The sequence below is a fragment of the Protopterus annectens genome, chromosome 5.part0 (genome assembly GCF_019279795.1).
Source record: "Protopterus annectens isolate FY-2018-M chromosome 5.part0, PAN1.0, whole genome shotgun sequence".
Lineage (NCBI taxonomy): Eukaryota > Metazoa > Chordata > Ceratodontiformes > Protopteridae > Protopterus > Protopterus annectens.
In genome coordinates, this window is record NC_056735.1 from 232,882,721 (window position 1) to 232,905,756 (window position 23,036).

Sequence of the window (23,036 nt, forward strand, 5' to 3'; positions counted from 1 at the left end):
CCTGATGCCTAGTGGTTTTCCCCACCCCCAATACTCATACTGCTGTTTATGCCAGTTTTGCACTTTGAGTCATCTGTGGTGATTTAGTGCCCCCTCCCCCCCCCAGTTCTCTGTACTGCCATTGGTGTTAGTATAGCACTTTAAGAACCATACATGGTTGTCTAGTGGATCGCCTCAACCCACATTCTTGTACTGCTCTTGGTGTCAATGATCCCTGGTGGACTCATGCATCCCCCACCCTCAGTCCCTGTACCATGGTTGTATTATGTAGTTAAACAGATCCTTTTCAAGTCTTTATTACCACAGTGTGGTAGGGATGACTGTGCTGATTTTCAGCATTGAGCAATTTCTTGAATCGCTTAGCCATGTAGATTGTACCTCTTAACTGTATAGATTTTCGCAGAATTCCCAGATTTTTTTCCTTGTATTTTTGGTCTGTTCCTCGTAAAATGTGTGTTTTTCTGGCAAATTACTGAGATGATATGAGGAGTTTGTTTGTTTGTGTCTTTTGGCTTTTCCCGGTTAGGGGTCGCCACAGTGGAACTCCGGTCCGCTAATGATTGGCAGTAGAGTTTTACATACTGGCTTGCCGGGCCTAACGCACAACCTTCAACTAAGGGACGCCCATTCACGCATGTCGCTACACAGAAGACGCTCTAACTGAGAATCGAACGGATATGAGGAGTAACGTCACTAAATAATGCTATACATCTGAGTTTCAGACTTCATATCCTTCAGAAAAAGCATGCTAAAACAAATCCTGTTATTCTAACAACTTTCTCAGTTTATAAGGGCAATATTTCAAACCTGTCCATATTTTTGGGGCTTTGTTCCCCACCCCCATTATGTCGGGCTTTGTCCAGAATTCTTACACTAAGATATTGAGAGGTATGTTGTAGATGCCTTCCTGAAGGCAGTTCCTGAGAGAGAGCATGTGGATAATTAGCATATACCTATCCCCCCAGAATGCATAGTTAGCATTCAGCACAGCTATGGTGCTAGCCCATCATTGTGCTGCATCTCTTCATGTTTGAGGACTATGCAGAAATGTGTCATTGTGCATTCCTGGAAAACATGTCATTTTCAGATTATCAAACATTCGTCATTAAAGTTTAGCATTATTCTTAACAATATTTATGTCTAATGTACTTCAAATTATATCTACCATAAACATTCAATAATGTATTCAATCATATAAAGCAATCAGTAGACTCATATTAATAATAGTCTTCTTTAAAATTTTATTTCTGTATAAATACTTCTCTAAGTATATAAAATGTCTGCTAAAATTATAAAATTCTGTACTAGTAAAGTAAAATAAAATTAAAATATTAAAATAGAAAGAAAAAAGGAAACTTATCTACAGTAAAAAGAAAAGGAGAACATAAAGCAATTTTCACATGACATATAACTAAACCATAACTGTTTATATTCGTGCTTCTTATCTAACATCATAGCCATTTTTGTCAAGTAGACAGTTTTTGGTTATTTGATTATTTCTTAAATTGTCTTATGTATTTTATTTATGTGTATTTATATGTATGTATATATATATATATATATATATATATATATGTGTGTGTGTGTGTGTGTGTGTATATGGGTCTACTACAGATGTTAGACATTTCAAAATTCTGACTTTCATATGGCCAAGACCATATGATTGACAGTTTGAAATGTCGAACATCTGCTAAACAACGTAAAACACAAAAACACTTCACTAACTGCGTTTAGCAGGGGGGGAAGCACCTCTGCACCCCCACACCCCCTGCTACTTAAGTATTCCTACTCTGAGATCGCACTACAGGCCAGAAAAGGGAAATCTCCTGGTTCCGCGCTGTATAGGGATGTCTACTATACATGTTCGAACTTTCAAAATTTCGATCATATGGTCTCGGCCATATGAATGTCGAACTTTTGAAAGTTCGTTCATATGAAGGGGACCCATGTATATACATACACACACACACACACACACACACACATATATATATATATATATATATATATATATATATATATATATATATTTACACACACACACATATGTGTGTATGTGTTTTAGGTGGTTCATTTCAAACGTCCTTACAATTTGGTTCATTAGAAATTTTCTAGTTTCTTGTGATAGTCTTTCTAGCAGCATGTGTAATATTCCATAGTAATTACATTTATAGTCACAGAATATTCTGTGCACAAGCAAATTAAAGAATATGAGATACTTGGATCAATAAGATACTGGCTGGCTGTTGTCCAGTTGCCTAGCGTGGGTTACCTGGGATAGCTCTGTTGAGTGAAAGCTGGACATAAAGCCAATTCCAATTGATATGCCAAACATGAACTAAAAATTTCCACACTCAGGATAGGTTCACTGGCAGGATGATTCTTTGAAGTGGATGAAATGATGGTAAGGAGAAATCTGGACATCCTATGAATACAGGAGACAAGGTGGAAGGGCAGTGCAGCAAAGACACTTGGCTTGGGATCCAGAGTCTACTACTCAGGAAGAGGACAAGCTAGAAATAGTGTGAGAATTGTGGTGAGCGAGAGGCTTCAGAAGACAGTGAGGGATGTCATCAGAATTGGTGACAGACTCTTGGCAGTCAGGGTCCAATGTAACGATAGAGCAGTATTCATAATATCAGCCAATGACCCATAGCAAGGTTGTGATGGTGTGGAAAAGAGTGCATTTAGACAGAAGCTGCAGGACCTACTAGATAAAGCAGGACAACAGGAATTGGTATTGATAATGGGTGACCCGAATGCACATATCGGGGCAGAAGTAATAAGATACGAGGACTGCCTAGATCTACATGGGTGGGGGGGGGCAACAGAAATAAAGGAGTGGCCATTCTGGACTTCTGTCTGGCAAATGGCTTGATGGTAGCCAACATATGGTTCAGAAAGAGAGACATTCAAAAGATCACATGCAAAAGTGGCCAACATGCAACTCAGGTAGACTCCCTCACTGTAAGAAAAGGGCACTGGGGTAGAATCAGCAATTGCAAAGTCATCCCCAGTGAAACATTTGGGCCACAGCATAAACCACTGGTTGCCACATCAACTGCAGGCAGTAGTCAAAGAAGGCTCTACGGTAAACAAAGACCAGACTGAAGACCTGGAAGTTGACTGGAGAGAAAGCACTACAGTTGAAGGAATTACTTAGGGCTCTGGCATCTTAAGAAGAAGAGAAAATAAGTGGAGTTGAAAAATGACTGTGCCTCAAAACAGCATGTGTAAAGATTACAGAACAGATATGTGGCCGAACCAGATATGGAAATAAGATACATGAGGAAAGTTGCTGGTGGAATGCAGTAGTCCAGGAAGTCATCAAAACAAAGGAGGAGTGCAGGGAAAAAGTGGGAGATAGAACAGATGAACCAGGCTTGGAAGGAATATTGGTTGGCTAACCGAGGTTAAGAAAGGAGTTGCAGTAGCAAAGAACAAGGCATCAGAGGCACTCTACCAGCTTCTGGAAAGTGGCTTAGTGGATGGCACAAAGAAACTCTGTCAGGTTGCAAGGCAAAGACAGAAAGGTAAAGAAGATAGTCAGACACCCTTCATAAGAGATGCCATTAACAACCTGCTTACCAGTCCACAAGGCATCAAAGGCAGACGGAAAGAGTACTTCCACCAGCTTCTGAATGAAGAAAACCTCACAGAAGCTGCACTGCCCAAACATGGCCAATGGTGAGAGAAGAGGAGAAGCCTACACTAGAAGAAGTAAAACTAGAAGAAGGAAAATGAAGCTGGGCAAAGTAGCAGGCTCATATTAGGTCACAACAGGTACTATTAAGATGTTGAGTGAGATAGAGGAGAAAAGGCTCCTGAAACTACTCATAGCAGTATGGAGAGAAAGGCATATCTCAGATGACTGGAGAATAAGCTTACTAGTTTCAGTTTTCAAGAATAAAGGGCCATTCACAACTGTGAGTTTGATAGGAGTTTGAAACTTCTATATAATACTACATGAAAGTTCTGGAGAGTATGACCAATAAATGAGTATGCAGAGTAGTACAATGTAAGATGGGAAATGAGTAGTTTGGATTCAGATCAGGATGCAGCACGACTGACCCAATGTTTGCAATGAGATAAATACTTGAGGGGAAGATAGAAATGAGGAAAGAGTCCAACTGGGCATTCCTAGACTGGAGAAAGCATATGACATGGTCCCAAGAAAGCTGATTTGGGCAGTTGTGCAGTGATTTAAAGTCCCAGAAACATTGGAAGAATTAATACAAACTGTGTACAAGGACCCAATGACTCAAGTATGAGCAGTGTTCGGTCTTACAGTGGGATTCCCAGTGGGACTGGATGTGCACCAGGGTTCAGCTTTGAGCCCACTGCTGTTCATACTGGTGATGGACTTCATTAGCAAATAAGTTGGAGGGGATTGATCACCAGAGTTGCTGCATGCAGACAATGTGGCATTACAGGCAGACTCTGAGCGAGAACTTCAGCAAAGGGTAGGGGAATGGATTGAAAAACTGAAGGCACATGGGATGAAACTGAGTACAGATAAGATAGTTGTACTGGCAGCAAATGGGGGAATCAGAAGAAGCTGAACATTGAGATAGAAAATGATGCAACAAGTTAACAGTTTCAAGTATCTGGAAGGGTGGTTGACATGAAGAGAAGTCTGAGTGAGGTTAAAGCTAGAATCAGAGGGGCTGCAGTCAGTTGGCAGAGAGTATCAGGGGAGGGGTAGTGTATGATAGAAGACTGTCAAAAAAAATGAAAAGATGTACAAAACAGTGGTTTTGTATGGTACAGAAACCTGGGCAGTAAATGCAGTGCAGCTGAGAAATAGAAGTGATGGAGCTGTGTCTAAGATGGATGGCAGGATGCACACTGTGAAACACATGAAATGAGGACATAAGAGCAGAAGCCATAGTAGCTCTAATTGCAGACAAGGTCAAAGAACAAATTACAGTGGTTCAGGCACATGTGCAGGAGAGCAGAATACAGAAGATTTGGGACAGATATGAATAGGACAAGAGGAAGTGAGGGAATCCAGCCAAGAGCTTGGATGGATTGTGTGAGAGAAGACCTGCGACAGTCAAGCATGAGTCTCAAAGAAGGTATGAGAGTGCCTTTGAAAAGGAAGAGATGGCAACAAGTGACATTACACCCTGGCCCAATGTAGAAAATGGGGAAAAGGGGATGATGATGATGAAGATGAAACTTGGATAATTCAAAAGTGTCATTCCAAAGGGCTTTCCAAGAAAAAAACAGTTCCAAGCAACTGTAAAACACATACCTAAAATACTGAATTACTTATTCCAAATGTGCAGTATTTTTTCTTCAAAATATTTATTCTTTTTTGAAAATTTATGTAGTGTGTAAAAATCCTCTGCAGAAATTTCCATGGGAAAAATTCTGAAAGAAAAAATATGTTGCATTTGTTTAAGGTAATTGTATTAAATCCTTTTATCATTAAGATGATTTAGATAGGATTTTTTTATGTAAGACAAGTATGTGTTTAGAATGCAAATTTTAATTGGAATAATATGTATAGAATATAGACAAACATGAATTAGAACTAAAACTACTTAATCGCCTAAGTTTGGTAACTTTTCTCATTACATGACTTTTGAATTTTGTTAAAAGAAAATGTCTTAAAGGGTTGAATATGAATCTAGCTTGAATCTTCAAGATTGCATTTTCTTTTCTATTTTATACGTAGATAATACTTCTTTACCATTTAAGGATTTATAACAGTACTTCAAGGTAGCCTTTCTATATTCTTTCACAGTTGCCTGATACATAGTTTGTTTAAATCCTAATGTATTAACTTGAAAAAATGAAAATCCAGTATATAACTGATAGACTTTTAAAATGTGTACTGTTTAAATTGTTTAACAAAAATTTATGAGTAGATTTTGTTGGTTTACATAACAAAATGTTATGTTATATATCAACTAAATTTACTAGTATAAAAACTTTATTTGTATTAGTCTTTCTAAATTTAAATTTTTCTGTTATTTTATCATGCAGTCTTCCATTCTGCAATATAAGGCTCACTTTCCATTTCTTGCCTCACCTGAGTCCATATCACAACTGCTCAAGCTTTAGAGGTTTGAGTCTTCAGCTGCTTGTGCTTGTTTTAATCCAGATGCATTCTAGCAAGATGCTGTTGTTTGTATGTGTTTGTTTACTAGGTGGCCTGATCTCACAGCATCTCAGAGAAAGAGTGAGACAGGTCTTACACTGATGAAGTCTCACTTATAGTTTGTGAGACAAAAGCACTCAATGTTTTTATTAAAGTGTATATCTGTGTGCTACTGTGTTTTTTTTTTTTATTTTTACTACTGTTTTCTGCTCTTGTAGTCTTAAGAGTTAGTTGACTTTAAAAGTAACTCTTGCAGCAAACCCTATGCTTTCCAGCCCTGCACTCTGGATACTTTATATCTAGAATCACAGTGTTTTTTGTTTTTATGGATATTATTGTACTAACCCTTGTGGATAGAGGGTTGAATTTTTGGGGAGTTGAAGAGGAAAGAAATAAGGAGCAGGAGGGATTTTTTTTCTTATGTACTAACACAAAGATAGTGACTTTTGCAACTAGCAAACTGTTAAGATTGATTTCTGTCAATAAATAGGTGGGAAGAACTGACTGATGCTTAGGGTAGCATAAGTTGTATACTTTTATATGCCGTAGAAGCTTGTCTGTAGGGTACAGCACTATCAAAAGTACATTGCTTAACTGCTCCTGTTTTGTTTGTAGGGTACAGTATTTCAATGGAAGAACTCCTCCTCCTGATTGATAAAAAAGATACTACAAAGCAGAAGCATCCCACTGAAGATCTCTCCAGTAAGTCCATGCTCAGTAATACGTTTGTAGTGGATTGATCCAGCTGCTGCTTAGAAGTGGTTTAGAGTAAGCAGGAAAAAAAGTGCAGAACTACAAGAAGAGAGTCTGTAATATTACGTAGATACAGTGAAATGAGTCTGCCATGTTATTTGAGTTAAGCTACATTTACATAGATGCTATAGGACAGTCTAAGGGCTGGTGCTTGCTTTTGTTTATTTAGGAACTCTGGTGTATGTTTAGAGATGGGAAGTTGTGAATATTGAAAAAAAAATAAAATTATCTGCATGTCAAATAGTTAATATGCATTACAGAGTTAATCACATCTAAAATAGAGCTACCGGTCCATTAAATAAGTAACCGCAAAATAGCATCTAGAGCTTGTATCCTGCCGAAGTTTGCAGTTTATCTGAATTCTATGGTAAACTGGCAAACCTGTTTTTATTGCAGAGTTAAAATTAAATGACCAAGTACTTGAAGTGCTGAACTGAAATAGTATAGGTAGTAAACATATTAATTTTATTTATCCATGTAAGGAAGGCATCATTATCAAATGTAGTAAACTGCAACAATGTCAGAGATTATTAGTAAACTATGTAATTGTTGTCATAACTTATTGCACAGTCACACGTCTGTCGAACGTTTAGCAAGTCCATCACTAAAAATGGCAGTTAAGCTTCAAGTCTAGGTTCTTGGAGATTATTTTAAGCATCTGTATTAAATCACATTTGCAGCACTGGCATAGGTACACATATGTTAATTGAAAAGAAAACAAACTATAGTGATATTTATCATTCTTTTCATGCAGTATACATTTTTAGCAATTGTTATTCACTCTAGCATTATATACATTGCTCAGTTCATGCCTTCCATTAAATTTCACCTCTCCACAAAAGCACTATTGGTAAAATTTATAATTTTCACAAATGAAGTGTGTTTTTGGGTGCAGCTGTGAAAAATAAGATGGCAACATCAACTTTCTGGTTTTGTGCAATTATTTTAACCATTTATATGTCAGTGCTTGGTCATAAGGATACATCAAAGTGGAGATGAGAACTGAAATTGCATTTGCAAAAATACTTTCCAGGCTATTAGCTGCGAAATCACTAAGAGGAGAATGAAAAAAAGATAGAATGGTGTAATTGATGTAATAAAATGTTTACTACCACAAACATGGAAGGGCATTTGAAAGAGTACTGTTTAAAGGATGAATCAAGGCAATAAAAACTGTTTTTTGTATAACAAAAGGGCTAACTAATATTAAAGCGTATTCAAATGGGTTATGCAGAGTGACTTTTTTGCAAAAGTCATTTAGCAAAAGGGAAAACAAATTATATTTGCAGGATGACTAATTAGTAAATATATATGTACAGAAAATGGGAAGTTCTGGAATACTGTCCAACATAGAATAAAGTGGGTAGGCCACATTCATAGTTCTATTGCTAAAGGAAATTAGTAGAGATGTCTTTATTTGTAGAGGTTTCAGATTTACTTTAATCCAGTGCTAGGTATTGGGCATGTGGCACAATGATGCAATTAGTAGTTTTGTTGCCTCATAGCAAGGGGTTCTCAAGTTCAGTCCCGTTTGAATTGCCTTATCTGCAGAGTCTGCATGTCCTCCCATTTTTTTTGTGTGAGATTTCTCTGGATACTCCAGTTTCCTCGCAAAGACATGCAGTGGGTAGATTGGCAAGTGTAATTTGTCTGTGAGTGTGTGTGTGTGTGTGTGTGTGTGTGTGTGTGTGTGTGTGTGTGTGTGTGTGTGTGTGTGTGTGTGTGTGTGAGAGAGAGAGACAGAGACAGAGACACAGAAGAATGGCCTTGGAATCTACATCTAGTGTATACTTGTCTAATAAACTCGGTGGATGGCAGTTGTCACTGTAGGAGTCTGATGTGATTCCTAAACATGGATGGATGTATTATGTAACATCCATTACCAAGTGTGAAACATATTTTTGCATCCCTCATGTGGTGGTAGGGGTGTTGGTGGGGTATTCCATACAAAGGTCGACTTAGCATAAACATACCTGACATAATGATGGAAGAGCCTTCCAGACTTCTTCTTCTTCTTCTTTCTTTTTCCCGGTCGCCACCACAGCGATCCATTACTCCAATGGCAGTGGTGGGAGTTTGTTCGAAGTTGCCAGCCCGGGCGCCTAACCTTCCACAGAAGGCACACTCAATGTGGGGAGGGAGGAGGGGACCACCGGAGACCACAGGGACAGGAGGGACGGAGACTGAAGGCACCGAACAGAGGGATCGAACCGGAGAACAGAGAACCTCTTGCTGTGAGGCGGCAATGCTAACCACTGCACCACCGTGGCCGCCCTATGGAAGAGCCTTCCAGACGTTTTTGATTATTAACACACTTAAAGGCTTGTCTTATTGTTGCCATCTTATGTTTGTAGTGGCAACTGTGCTGTTTGCAGAATGACAAAGGACCATGTACTTCTAGCCTTTCCTAATGCACAGTGTTACACTGACATTACTTGGTGGCAGTGAAGACCATCTAAAGAGTCTGTGGATGGTCCTGGACAAACTAAAGTTGTATGGGTTTTGTTCTCACAGAGAGAAGTATGATCTTTTTTAAGGAGGAGATTTCTTACTATAGGCATGTAATTGACAAAGACAGACTGAGCAAATTATTAGACAAAAGGAAGGCTTTACTGAAGGTACACAGGCTTCAGACTGTGTTATATCCACTGAATGTACCATAGCAGAATGGATTAACCAAGAAGTGGATGAAGAGCTACAAATGAGCCTTCAAATGAGCCTTCTTGGGAACTAGAAAGATAACAGAGGATGAAGTGTTTGCCCACTTGAATCATTAATTGTTGATGCAAATTGCATGTTATTGTGTTATGGAAATGATGCAGTTTTGTCAAGCAGGTTCTCAGTTGGCATGGAAAGATTCACTGCATTTGCTTCATGATCACTGATAAAAGCAGAAAGTAATTGTGCTCAACTCAAAATTATTTCTTAGCCTGGTTGGGGGTGGGAGCTGAAAAATTCACTATGGTAACAAATCGGGAAACTTTAATGTCTCTTCTTAATTCAAGAAAATGTGCTTCATTGACTGCAACATGCTTATAATCAGTTTTCCTAGGAACATTTTCCTGTGTATTGAAAAGTCGCATAGTAACACTGATAGACCTTGAGATTTACCATATGAAAAGACAGAAGGGCAAATTGCCATAGATCAGGTAAATGTGTACTATACCACCATAGCTGAACAAGTATGTGATGAATTAACCTCACCCAAAGGTAAACCAGAAATTAGCCTAAAATGCTGAAAGTGTATGTAATAAAAGGAGGGCCTAGAGAAATTATTCTTTGTACCTTACATCTAGAAAGGATCATTTGTTTTGTGTGACAAGGAGCTCTGCAAGGTAGACCCAGAATGGTGGAGTCCTAGGTGTGAAACTGTGCAGAAGGTGCTGTTAAGTTATGAAAATTAAGCTTATTGCTCATCAGTTTGTATGGCAGTAAGCTACTGGCAAGTAAATTAAAAACTTAGCTACATTTGTTTTGGATGGCATAGGTTTATAGGTTCATAAGTGTTTACTAGGCTAAAGACTACACAGGTATTTTTAAGCCTCACCATGCATCCCAAATCTATGAAAAGTTCTGGTACCCCTGATAAGTATATGCAGGGGCATGGGTGATGAAATATTTACAAGCAGGGGTATGGGAGATGAACCATTTACAGGCTACCTGTGTCCATTAGAGTTATAGGTGCTCAAACCTCTTAGCCTAGAGGGTTTCTCTGTGCTTATAAGCCTCGTCACATATCTTTGAATTTATTTCTGCTGAATATCTGAGCTACAAGCTGAGTTAAATACAAACATTCTGTGTTAAAGATAGTACTGCATTTTGTTTTTCTGTTTATTTATTTGTTTCACTGAATATTGTGGCCTCTCTATCTCTCTGCAGTTAGTTTCCCCACCCGGCCTCTCTGTTCTTGTTGTGTTATTAATCTTGGTGGCTTTGGAACTGTCCACCCCTCCTGTAAATTTGAGTTTGAACACTCCTCCTGTGTCTTTCTCATTTGCTCACTCAACCAAGTACAGTGAGATCCTATTTTGATTTCAAACACTCCTACCAGTCTCATCTGTTTAGCTCTATCCCAGTCTAGTGTCATTAGCTCATTCTACCTAATACAGAGAGAACATTTGAGAAGGCCAACCCACTTGGGTCCCTAACCTTGAATTATCTTCTGTTTCTCTTTTCTCCCTTTCCACTTTACTAAAAAAAAAAAAAAAAAAAAAAAAAAAACTTTGCTAGAATCTCCTTGTTTTCTGACTGTGTGTGCTTCTCAGCTGATAAGAATATTTTTTGGCACTTTTTAACTGTTCAGAGTTGAATAAAACAATAATTGAATTCAGTTCAGAATACAGTTTGAATAAATTGCATTTATTTAAGTTGTATTTGCTTTAATATTGCTACACACTCAAGTGTGCTAGCTTGCACTGCACTTGAATTGTTTTTATTGCTGTTTTAGCATGCTTTTCTGAAAAAAAAATTCTAAGCTTGCTTCCTGCCTTTCCTGTAACTAGTCTAGTCCAGATACAGATTTGCTGTATCCAGGACTGTTTGTAAGCTTCTGGGCCCACCAAGCCTTTCTGTGTTGGAGGGAAGCCTTCTAGCTTATCAGTGGGAGTGGTAAGCACTAGGTAGCCTATCTACCACAAGAGGAGTGGTTTCTGTCCCAGAAATTGTAGTTTATTGACCGTTTGAGCAGTTTTTCCATCTCTTTCAACTTTCTGGTTTAAAAGCCCACGGTTGCACTTGTTTCCCCCCTTTCCTGTAACTAGTCCAGTCCAGGTACAGATTTGTCTATCCAGGACTATTTGTAAGCCTCTGAGCCCCCCCAAGCATTTCTGTGTCGAGGGGGAAGCCTTCTAGCTTGTCAGTGGGAGTGGTAAGCACTAGGTATCCTATCTACCACAAATAGAGTGGTTGCTGGCCCAGAAAATGAAGTTTTATTGGGTGTTTGGACAGTTTATTTTCCATCTCCTTCAACTTTCCGGTCTAAAAGCCATGTTTGCACTTTCCCGCCTTTCCTGTAATTAGTCTAGTCCAGCATCTGAGCTCCCCCAAGCATTTCTGTGTTGGAGGGAAGACTTCTAGCTTATCAGTGGGAGTGGTAAGCACTAGGTAGCCCATCTACTATAAGAGGAGTGGATGTTCATCGTGTTTCACTGTTGCAGTCATTACATTTGGATAATCTGCTGGCAGGTTGCTCTCAGTCAGCCCGATTAACAAAGTCTTGGGTCCTGCACCGGTTGCTGTCCCTTCTTCCATGATGTCAGGTCATCAGGGGTATAAAAGATGCAGCCGACGCCATTACATCAGTCTTTCTTGCCACACGGTGTCCGAAGCAGAAGCAGTTCACAAGTGCCAGTCGGCCGACTCCTGAAATTTTCGTTTTCGAGTTTCAGAACCAAAGTCTTCAACTTAAAGCTAAGTACCCCGTTGGGGAAACTTCTTCTTGCTCCTTACTGATGTCAGTAAAAGTTAATAATTGTATTACTTGTGGGAAGCAAATACCTCATAAGGATTTTCATTTGTACTCTATTTCTTGCCTAGGCCTTTGTCAAAGGAAAAATATACTTAAAAATGATCAAAACATGGTAGGTTCAGGTTAAGGCACTTTAATCTTGCAGCAAGGAGACAAAAACGTGCTATTACAGAGTTTGTCTAACTAGAAACAGGAAATACTTTCATTTTTATACACTTTCTAATAAGACATTGCCTACCAAGCTGATGTAACAAATTGCAAGTCTTTTCATCATCACTTATTGACAATTAGTCTCATGAATTTTTGCTGATTTATCAATTTTTGTGAGAAACTTCCTAAGGAAAACAACGTGGCCTTGGTTACCACCGGTTAGATACATGTAATGTTACCATTCAAGGTACTATGGCTAATTTAAGCACAAAGCTAGCAGTTCATTTCTCAAATAATCCTTTGTCTACATTATGTCTAAGCCTCTGCAGCTGTACATGTTTTCATACTTTGAACAGAGCTGATTGTTCGAATCATTACATTTACAGGATATAGCATTGTTCATTTCTTCACTCCTGACCTAGCAGATAAGCACCTGCTTCTCAAGTACATTTCCAAAAGGCATAAACATGAATATTGCTGTGCTAGCAATTACTAGGTCAGAGGGCATCTTGCAAGTTTCTGAAAGCACACTGCAGTTTCAAAAAGCATCTTTTCAGTCTCATATGAAACTCAATTTATATAAAACAGTGCATATAAAATAGAATGAAAAACGTGTTAACTCATTTAGCTTCTAATTAGCATTAAGCACACACACATTAATACATATTTTTCTGACAGCTTTGAACACGACGTACCTTGCTTTTGGTTTTGTGCTTTATTTAATCAGCGCACTATCCGTCGTCGGTACATTTTTGCTTCAAAATATTTCGGTTCTCGGTTTAATTATCCAGAAATGACGTTGGTTAGCCATCCGACTACCGGAATACTGAAGAAACGCAAATAAAAAGACAGAGACAGGCCGTTGAGGTCCAAAACTGCCAACAACGCTTCTCCTAAGCCAGTCGCCAGTACTCTGTGAGGCGCTTTTGCAGCCCCTGATACCCGCTACTTCTGATTCGCAGGCCTCTACTGAGACCCATTCGGAGTCTGGTATGCCAAGGGATGCTTCACATATGGAACTTGCGAATGTCTCTACCTTGGATCAGTCCAGAGCCGCTGAGCAGGCACCGGCTTTTGAGAGTGTATTCAGGCCTACAAACCTGCATATTAAACAGACTCCAACTTCAGTGCTAAGGCCTAAATCTTGATCTATGTCTAAAAAAATGACACCCAGGCCACATGTTCAGGACCCTATGCCTAAAAAAACAAATGATCAAAATGGCTGAAGATTTAATTACTCTAATCAGGGGTAGTCAACCCCCCCCCCCCCTCCAAGAGGCCTAGGATTGAATTTGACTATGAATCTTCTGAACAGCACTCTGTTTCTTCTGACTCTTCTAATGATCTGGATTTGTCCATACCTACTTATGAGGACTTTGATGCAGAGGATTCTATTCCCTCTGCTTCTCCACCTGAGGATTTATTTTTTGGGGAAACTTTACATACCTTAAGGAAGCATTTCCACTGGGAAAGTCAGGATTTCTCTGACTCCAAAAAGAGGCTTAGGGATTTCCTCCTTCTGTCTCAGCATAGGCCTTTGGCTATACCTCCTGTGCTAGATATTGTTGTTGATGTGTTTACGGAATCTAGTATTGTCCCTGATTCCTTGCCTCCAGCCCCTAGCAAACCAGACAGGTACTACAGGGTTCCTGAGTCCCACTACTTCCTTTTCAAAAATCCTGTTGTGGACCCGGAAACCATTTCTCAGGGGCCCAAGGGCATTAAGGCTTCTACTGCTAAAAATCGTACCCCTTCTGATAGACACTCCAGGGCGCTGGATAGATGGGGTAAAAAGGTTTATACTTCTGCAACTTTAGCAATCAGGGCTTTAAACTGTCATTTCCATATGCTAAAATACCAACAGCATATCATGGGACTGCTTAAACAGAAAATGGTGTTGATTTCTGACTGTGTGGAGAATAAAGATTTGCAGGATTTATTGCATTCACCTGCACAAGTTGGCAAACATACTTTGCAATGTGGTTTTGATTCCTTAGAGGCCTCTTGTAGTGCTGCTGTTACTGGGTCTGTGCTTAGAAGGCATGCTTGGCTTAAGGAGCAATCTCTGCCTGATCATGTTAAAGCAAAACTTTTGGATGTTCCTTTACAGCAGGACCATTTATTTGGCAATAAGGCTGAAGAAGTTCTAAAAAAGATGGAAGATAAAGCTAAATCTGTGCAAACTGTGAAAGATTTCTTACAAGTGCAACCTCCTAGATTTAGCAGGCATTGGACTACCAAGATATGGTCCTTTCCAGCTTCTTCCAGAGCCACTGTGGCCAAACCCAGACATTCCAAAACCACCAGGTTTCAGTCCCAAATGACTTTCAGAACTAAGCAATGGGGTGCTTCCACTTGAAATCTGGAAGCAACAAGGCAACATCCTATGGTAAACAGTCTCAATGACTTCCCTTTGAAATTACCAAGTGGAAAACTGGCTCTTCATTCAAGAAACTGGCAACTTATAACCCAGGACAAATGGGTTTTAAATATAGTGTCCCAGGGATACAGATTTCATTTCCACACGCTGCTAACTCCAAACGGGTGGCCAGACCTGCCCCCAAATCAGTGAACAGAGGCTCAGAAACAAGTACTTTCCCTCCTAAACATGGGGGCTATTCAACTTGTACCAGAAGAGGAAAAGGGACAAGGTTTCTGTTCCAGACTTTTACTGGTACCCAGAAAAGACAAATCATGGCGTCCAATTCTGGACCTATCTACTCTAAACACCTTTCTGGACATTCCAAAATTCAAGATGCTGACTCTTTACCAATTACTTCCTATGCTAGGCAAGGATGCCTGGTTGGCAACTCTCGACTTAAAAGAGGCTTACCTGCATATCTCAATCAGGGAATCTTGAAGAAGATTCCTATGCTTCAAAGCAGTCTGCATGCATTATCCTATATTCTTCGTGTTTCACTGTTGCAGTCATTACACTTGGGTTATCCTGCTGGCAGGCTACCCTCAGTCGGCCTGAATTCCAAAGTCTAGGTCCGGCGTCGGTTGCTGTCGCCTCTTCCCTGACGTCAGTGAGCCAGGGTATAAAAGATGCAGCCAACGCCATTTTTTCCAGTCTTTCTTGCCGCGCAGTGCCCGAAGCATAAGCAGTTCGCAAGTGCCGGTCGGCCGACTCCTGAGATTTTCATGTTCGAATTTCAGATCCGAAGTCTTCATTAAAAGCTAAGTACCCCGTTGGGGAAACTTTTTTCTTGCTCCAGACCAATGTTAGAAAAATTTAATAATTGTATTTCTTGTGGGAAGCAAATACCTCATAAGGACTTTCATTCTACTACAGCATCTGGCGTTTGTAAAGAGATTTCTAACATGCCTAGGGTACACAGTCAACAAAAAGAAATCAAAACTAGTACCCTCTCAAGAGATAATATTCCTGGGTGCAAGCTTAAATACAACAGCCCAGGTGGCTTATCTCACGCCAAACAAACAAAGGCAACTGACTACCTATTTCAACTTGTTGGCAACAAAGGCCCAGTTATCTGCAAGAAAAATTCTGCAGGCTTTGGGCTTCTTGGCATCCTGCATTCTACTAATTCCATATGCGAGACTGCATATGAGGAAACTTCAATGGTACCTAAAACGTGTTTGGACTCAACATTGCTGCAGCCTGGAAACAATAATTACCCTCATTCCCTGCCTGCAACAGGAGTTTTGTTGGTGGGCGAAGGCTTGTCACCAGAACAACGGACAGCCATTCACTTTACCGCCAGCCAGGCAGACATTAACAAGGGATGCATCAGATTATGCCTGGGGGGCCCACATGGCAGGAAGATGTATTCAAGGCACATGGTTTGCAAATCAAATGCATCTACATATCAATCAGAAAGAGATGCTAGCTGTTCAAAATGCCCTGACAGCCTTCAAGGACCTACTTCATCCAGGACAACTACTGATAAAGACAAACAACACCATGGTCATGTGGTATATAAACAAGCAGGGAGGCAGTCATTCTTACCCCCTTTGCAGACTAGCCATGACTTTGTGGGACACAGCATTGACTTACCAAGTACATCTGCAGTCACAATTCCTGCCAGGAAAGATAAATACTCTGGCAGACGAACTAAGCAGAAACCTCATGGATCCCCATGAGTGGAAATTGGATCCTCAAGTCTTCAGCATGATAACAAGGAAATGGGGATGCCCGGATATAGATCTATTTACCTCTCCTCACAACTACCAACTAAAAAGATTCTGCACAAGGACTTATCACAGACAAGCATGGAAAGTGGACGCCCTATCTTTCAGCTGGAAAAGCTTAGCAGTATATGCCTTTCCTCCACTGCCTCTCCTCCCCAAGGTACTCCTAAAGGTCAGACATGAGAAGCCAAAGATGATAATGATTGCCCCAGACTGGCCTCGCCAGCACTGGTACCCAATCCTAAGGAACTTGTCTCAATGCCCGGCTTGGACCTTGCCTCAAATACCTCATCTACTATCCCAACAAAACAATCAGATCCTGCACAGCCAATTAAAGACCTTAAATCTGGCAGCATGGCGGATAATGTAGTGATACAAAACACGCCTTTCACTAAAGCTGTAATGGATGTCATTTTGGAGGTGAGAAGGCCTAGTACCAGAAACTCTTATGCTGGAAAATGGAAAAGATTCTGTGCTTGGAACCAGGCACAAGGAATTGATACAGCTGTACCAAATATTCCTCAGATTTTGAAATACTTAACTGAGATGCTGGACAAAGGCCCATCCTTTTCATCAATTAAAATTCATGCCTCTGCCATTTCGACTCATTACAATACAGAGCCACCAGTCTTTTCTCATCCCTTGTTAAGGCAGTACCTCAGAGGAGCCAAAATCTTAAGGCTTCCAAGGAGATCACAAATACCTGCATGGGACCTCAATTATGTTTTGGAAAAACTCACCCTGCCTCCTTTTGAGCCAGCCGCTACAGCTTATATAAAGTTTTTATCTTGGAAAACAGCTCTGCTCCTAGCAATAACCTCTGCAAGACGAGTCTCAGAGCTACAGGCACTCATGGCTGTGGAACCTTTTATAATTTTCTATCCAGACAGGGTTTCTCTGAGGACAAACCCGACATTTATGCCTAAGGTAGTGTCCAATGTGGCCCTTAACCAAACTATTCATCTGCCTACTTTTTATCCAAAACCACAGAATAAGGGGGAGAGAATTCTGCATTCTTTGGACATACACAGACAGCTACACTTCTACTTGAACAGAACCAAAGCTTTCAGAAAGACAGAGCAACTACTAGTGGCATATGCTGCAGGATCACAAGGAAAGGCCATCTCAAAGCAGACTATTTCAAAGTGGATAGGCCACTGCATTCATTTCTGCTATTCACAACATGGCAAGTGAGTGCCTAAGGGCATTAGGCCACATTCAACCAGAGCAGCAGCCACTTCAGCAGCCTTCCTCAGGGGAGTACCAACCAAAGACATTTTAGATGCTGCTACCTGGAGTTCAGTGCACACCTTTACAAAGCACTATCATTTACCACTCTACTCTAAATCCAGGGCAGGCTTTGCCACTGCATTTCTGCAGGGCCTCATAGCCTCTCCTAATGCTATTTAGCTCCAGCCTCCAAACCTTAGCTTTGGGATTCAACCCAAGTGTAATGACTGCAACAGTGAAACATGAAGAACATAGTACAGTTGTGTACACTTACCATAAATGTAGGTGTTCAAGTGTATTCACTGTTGCAGTCCAAGTTACCCACCCACCATCTCCCATATCTTTGCTGCAACTCATCTGCTCTTCTCTAACCTCTACAACCTATGTGGTGTATTTGCTTGTAGATGAAGGTATTGTATATTTTGGTGCATGCATGTTTTATTGGCATATTTTTAGACAACCCTTTTGGGGGCACTTGACATCTGGGGTAAGAGAAACTGAAGGAAATGGTGTCGGCTGCATCTTTTATACCCCTGGCGCACCGATATCAGGGAAGAGGTGACACCAACTGACGCCGGACCTAGACTTTGGAATTCAGGCCGACTGAGGGTAGCCTGCCAGCAGGATAACCCAAGTGTAATGACTGCAACAGTGAATACACTCGAACATCTACATTTATGGTAAGTGTACACAACTGTACTTTCTCTGCACTGCCCTTTGGCTTGTCTACTGCACCCAGAGTATTCACAAAGTGCCTGGCTCCAGTAATTGCATTTTGCAGGCAAAGAAATATTCATATATAGCCATACCTGGACTCATGTCTAATTCGGGCAGAAAACCAGGCCATTCTTCTAAAACATCTGGAATTTGTAAAAAGACTTCTAACCTGTCTAGGGTACACCATAAATGAAAAGAAATCTCAACTGGTACCCTCTCAGAAAATTACATTCATGGGTGCAAGCTTGAATACAACTGCCCAGATGGCTTTCCTTACGCCAGAAAAGCAAATTCATTTGGTGACTTACTTCAAACAGGCAGCCACAAAAAACCCTGCTATCTGCAAGCAAATACTGCAAGCCTTGGGGTTCATGGCCTCATGCATTCTTTTAATTCCATATGCAAAACTGCATATGAGGAAACTTCAGTGGTACTTAAAAAGTTTATGGAGTCAACATTGTCACAGCCTGGAAACGATTCCTATCATACCTTGCCTGTGCCTAGAGTTCCTGTGGTGGGCAGAGGCCTGCCACCAAAACAAGGGACTGCCATTCACACCACCCCCTGCCGCCCAAACCCTAACTACAGATGCATCAGACTATGCATGGAGGGCTCATCTGGCAGGGAAGTGCATTCAAGGCAAATGGAGCCCAAATCAAGTGCACCTTCATATCAGTCAAAAAGAAATGGTAGCTGTACAGAGTGCACTGACAGCCTTCAAGGACTAACTTCATCCAGGACAATTACTGATAAAGACAGACAACACCACGGTTATGTGGAACATAAACAAGCAGGGGGGTACACATTCCTACCCCCTCTGCAGACTAGCCATGGCATTGTGGAACACGGCCTTGAGCTACCAAGTACAACTACAAGCTCAATTCCTGCCAGGAAAGCAGAATGTTCTGGCAGACGAACTAAGCAGAAATCTCATGGATCCTCATGAAAGGAAACTGGAACCATGGATTTTCAACATGTTGACACGCAAATGGGGGAGCCCAAACAGAGATCTTTTTGCCTCACCCCAGAACTACCAGTTGGACAAATTTTGCACAAGAACTCATCACAAAAAAGCCTGGAAAGTGGATGCTCTGTCCTTCAGCTGGAAAAACCTATCAGTCTATGCCTTTCCCCTTCTGCCTTTGCTCTCCAAAGTTCTACTAAAAGTCAAACAGGACAAATCAAAAATGATTTTGATTGCTCCAGACTGGCCTCGCCAACACTGTTACCCACTCCTCTACAGTGTGTCACACATTTCTCCGTGGCACCTGCCTCAGACACCTTCTGTCTCAGCAGGAGAACCAAATTATGCACCCTTAGCTCCAAACATTGAATCTTGCAGCTTGGCTAATCACTTAAATTCACCCGTAGCATCCCTCAGCAAACCTGTGATGGATGTCATTTTGGAGACAAGAAGACCTAGTACTAGAAAATCTTATACTGACAAATGGAAAAGATTCTGTGCCTGGAATCAATCTCAAGGGATAAGCACAGCAGTGCCCAATTTACCTCAGATTTTGCAATACTTGGCTGAGATGCTTCATAAGGGCCTGTCTTTTTTTTCCATAAAAATCCATGCCTCAGCCATTTCAGCTCATTACAACACAGACCCCCCTCTTCTCTCATCCTCTTCTAAAACAGTGTCTCAGAGGGGCCAAAAACTTGAGACGACCCAGGAGAGCTCCAACCCCTGCTGGGATCTTAACTTTGTATTGGAGAAGCTCACTCTTCCTCCTTTCGAGCCAGTTGTAACTGCAGACTTAAAATTTCTTTCCTGGAAAACAGCCCTCCTTTTAGCAATCACTTCAGCTAGAAGGATATCTGAATTACAGGCCCTTATGGCAGTGGAGCCTTTCATCATCTTTCATAAGGATAGGGTGTCAATCGGGACCAAGCCATCATTCATGCCCAAGTTGGTATCCAGTGTGGCTCTTAATCAGTCCATTCATTTGCCAACTTTCTTTCCCAATCCACAGAACAAGGGAGAGCAGATTCTGCATTCATTGGATGTACACAGACAACTTGGATTCTACTTGGACAGGACTAAATCTCAAAGAAAATCTGAACAACTGCTAGTAGCATTTGCTGCAGGGGCAGAGGAGAAGGCTATTTCAAAGCAAACCTTTTCTAAATGGATAAGCCATTGTATTCATTTCTGTTATAAGCACCATGGAAAACCTATCCCCCAGGGTTCAGATCTCATTCCACCAGGGCTGCGTCTACTTCAGCAGCCTTTCTCAGAGGTGTTCCTACCAGGGATATTCTAGAAGCTACTACCTGGAGTTCAGTTCATACTTTCACCAAGCATTATCACTTACCAATTTTTTCCAAATCCAGAGCTGGCTTTGCCACTGCTGTTTTGCAGGGCCTTACAGCTGGTCCTAATGCTGTATAAATCCATCCTCCCAACCTTAGCTTTGGGAATCTATCCAAATGTAATGACTGGAACAGTGAAACACGATGAACATAGTACAGTTGTGTACACTTACCATAAATGTAGATGTTCGAGTGTATTCACTGTTGCAGTCCTGGTTACCCTCCCTCCAGCCCCCTATTTTTCTTTTACTATACCTCTTCTTTCTTATATATATATATATATATATATATATATATATATATATATATATATATATATATATATATATATATATATATATGTATGTATATATATATATATATATATATATATATATATATATATATATATATATATATATATATATATATATATATATATATATATATATATATATATATATATATATATATGTATATATATATATATATATGTATATATATATATATATATATATATATACCTCCAAACAAAAGCAAATACACCAAAAGGCTTTTATATATATGCATAAATATATATATATATATATATTTTTTTCTCCCCATTTGGGGGGCACCTGACATCTGGGGCAAGAAAAACTAATGTAATGGCATCGGCTGCATGTTTTATACCCTTGACGACCTGACGTCATGGAAGAAGGGGCAGCCACCGACGCATGACCCAAGACTTTGTTAATCAGGCCGAATGAGGGCAACCTGCCAGCAGAATACCCAAATGTAATGACTGCAACAGTGAATACACTCTAACATCTACATTTATGGTAAGTGTACACAACTGTACTTTTCTGGCCCAGAATTTGTAGTTTATTGGCTGTTTGGGAAGTTTTTCCATCTCTTTCAACTTTCTGGTTTAAAAGCCCATGTTTGTGCTTGTTTCCTGCCTTTCCTGTAAGTAGCCTAGTCCAGATACAGATTGCTGTATCCAGGACTGTTTGTAAGCTTCTGAGAGGTGCCAAAGGCTGCTCTTCAATTTTTACTTTAGATCTGCTAGTTCTCTCCTCTCCTGCACTTTTACTAGCTTATTAGTCTAGCACTTTACCACACCAGACTTCTTGTAGCAATTATTGTAGCACACAAAAGTGCTACCAGCAGTAAATGTTCTACAAGGAAATAACTCCAGTACTTATTATTAATGCCCACCCCTCCAGGCATGTCTAAAGGTCAGTTCCCTGTGCTTTCTCCTGTTAACCTGGTGAACGTGGGCTTCCTGAGGCAATGTAATAACTGCCTCAAGTACACCGGCAACCCTGTCCTCCTACGTCCCAACACTCAGACTTGCGAGAGATGCACTTATATATCCAAACTGGAAGCCATGCATTCTCCAGCCAAGACCAGAATAGCTGGTGAAGAGGAGAAGGTCAACACGTCCACCACACCACATATAACACATAGCCCTCCAGAACACACACCAGCACTGCCTTCACATAAAACACAAACCACACACCCACCTTTGCGGAGGTTCTCAGTAAAAAATCTACCCAAACAGCAGAGACCTCCAAGGCAGAAACATACTCAACCACCACAACACAACACTAATCATGAGACACATAACTCTCCTAAACAGTGTGCCGCTCCACCAAAGCCCGTAAGGCAAAACAGCATGCCCAGCACACTAGTCGTAGGTGACTCAATAGTGAGACACACTGATGTCTCACTCACTAGGTTGAATAATAAGGAGAAAGTAACAGTCAGCTGCCTGTCGGGTGGCAGGATCCGTCACAAAACAGACGCACTCAGATCCCTCAACAACAGGTACAGATATGACTCAGGTCATTCACACCCACATACCTCCCTGGACTACATGAAAAGAGACACGGAGGTGCTCTCGGATTATGTAGCCCAGGTAGGTATGACCCTATCCCTAAGCAGCATTTTACCATCACCGAAAATGATACCACAGTCCAAGCAGAAAATGATTGATTGCAACAATTGGCTAAGTTTCTACTGTCATTCTAAGAGGATCCAGTATCTGTCTGCCTGGGATGACATGATTGACAGACCTTGATGCTTTGCAGAAATGGCCTGAATCTGTCACCCCTGGCTTCTGGATACTGGCCAAGGCTTTTGCCACCCTTATAGTGCCTTTTTTAGGAGGTGCTCCAA

General features: G+C 40.6%; 1 protein-coding gene across 1 annotated transcript in view; it reads left to right on the forward strand.

The window, feature by feature from the left end:
- The window catches only part of LOC122802554 (gastrula zinc finger protein XlCGF57.1-like), a 276,153-nt gene that overhangs the window by 202,406 nt on the left and 50,711 nt on the right, over positions 1–23,036 (forward strand). The window contains exon 3 of the mRNA XM_044072215.1: positions 6,725–6,811. Coding sequence (XP_043928150.1) covers positions 6,725–6,811 — 87 coding nt within the window. The remainder of the gene's footprint in view (positions 1–6,724; positions 6,812–23,036) is intronic.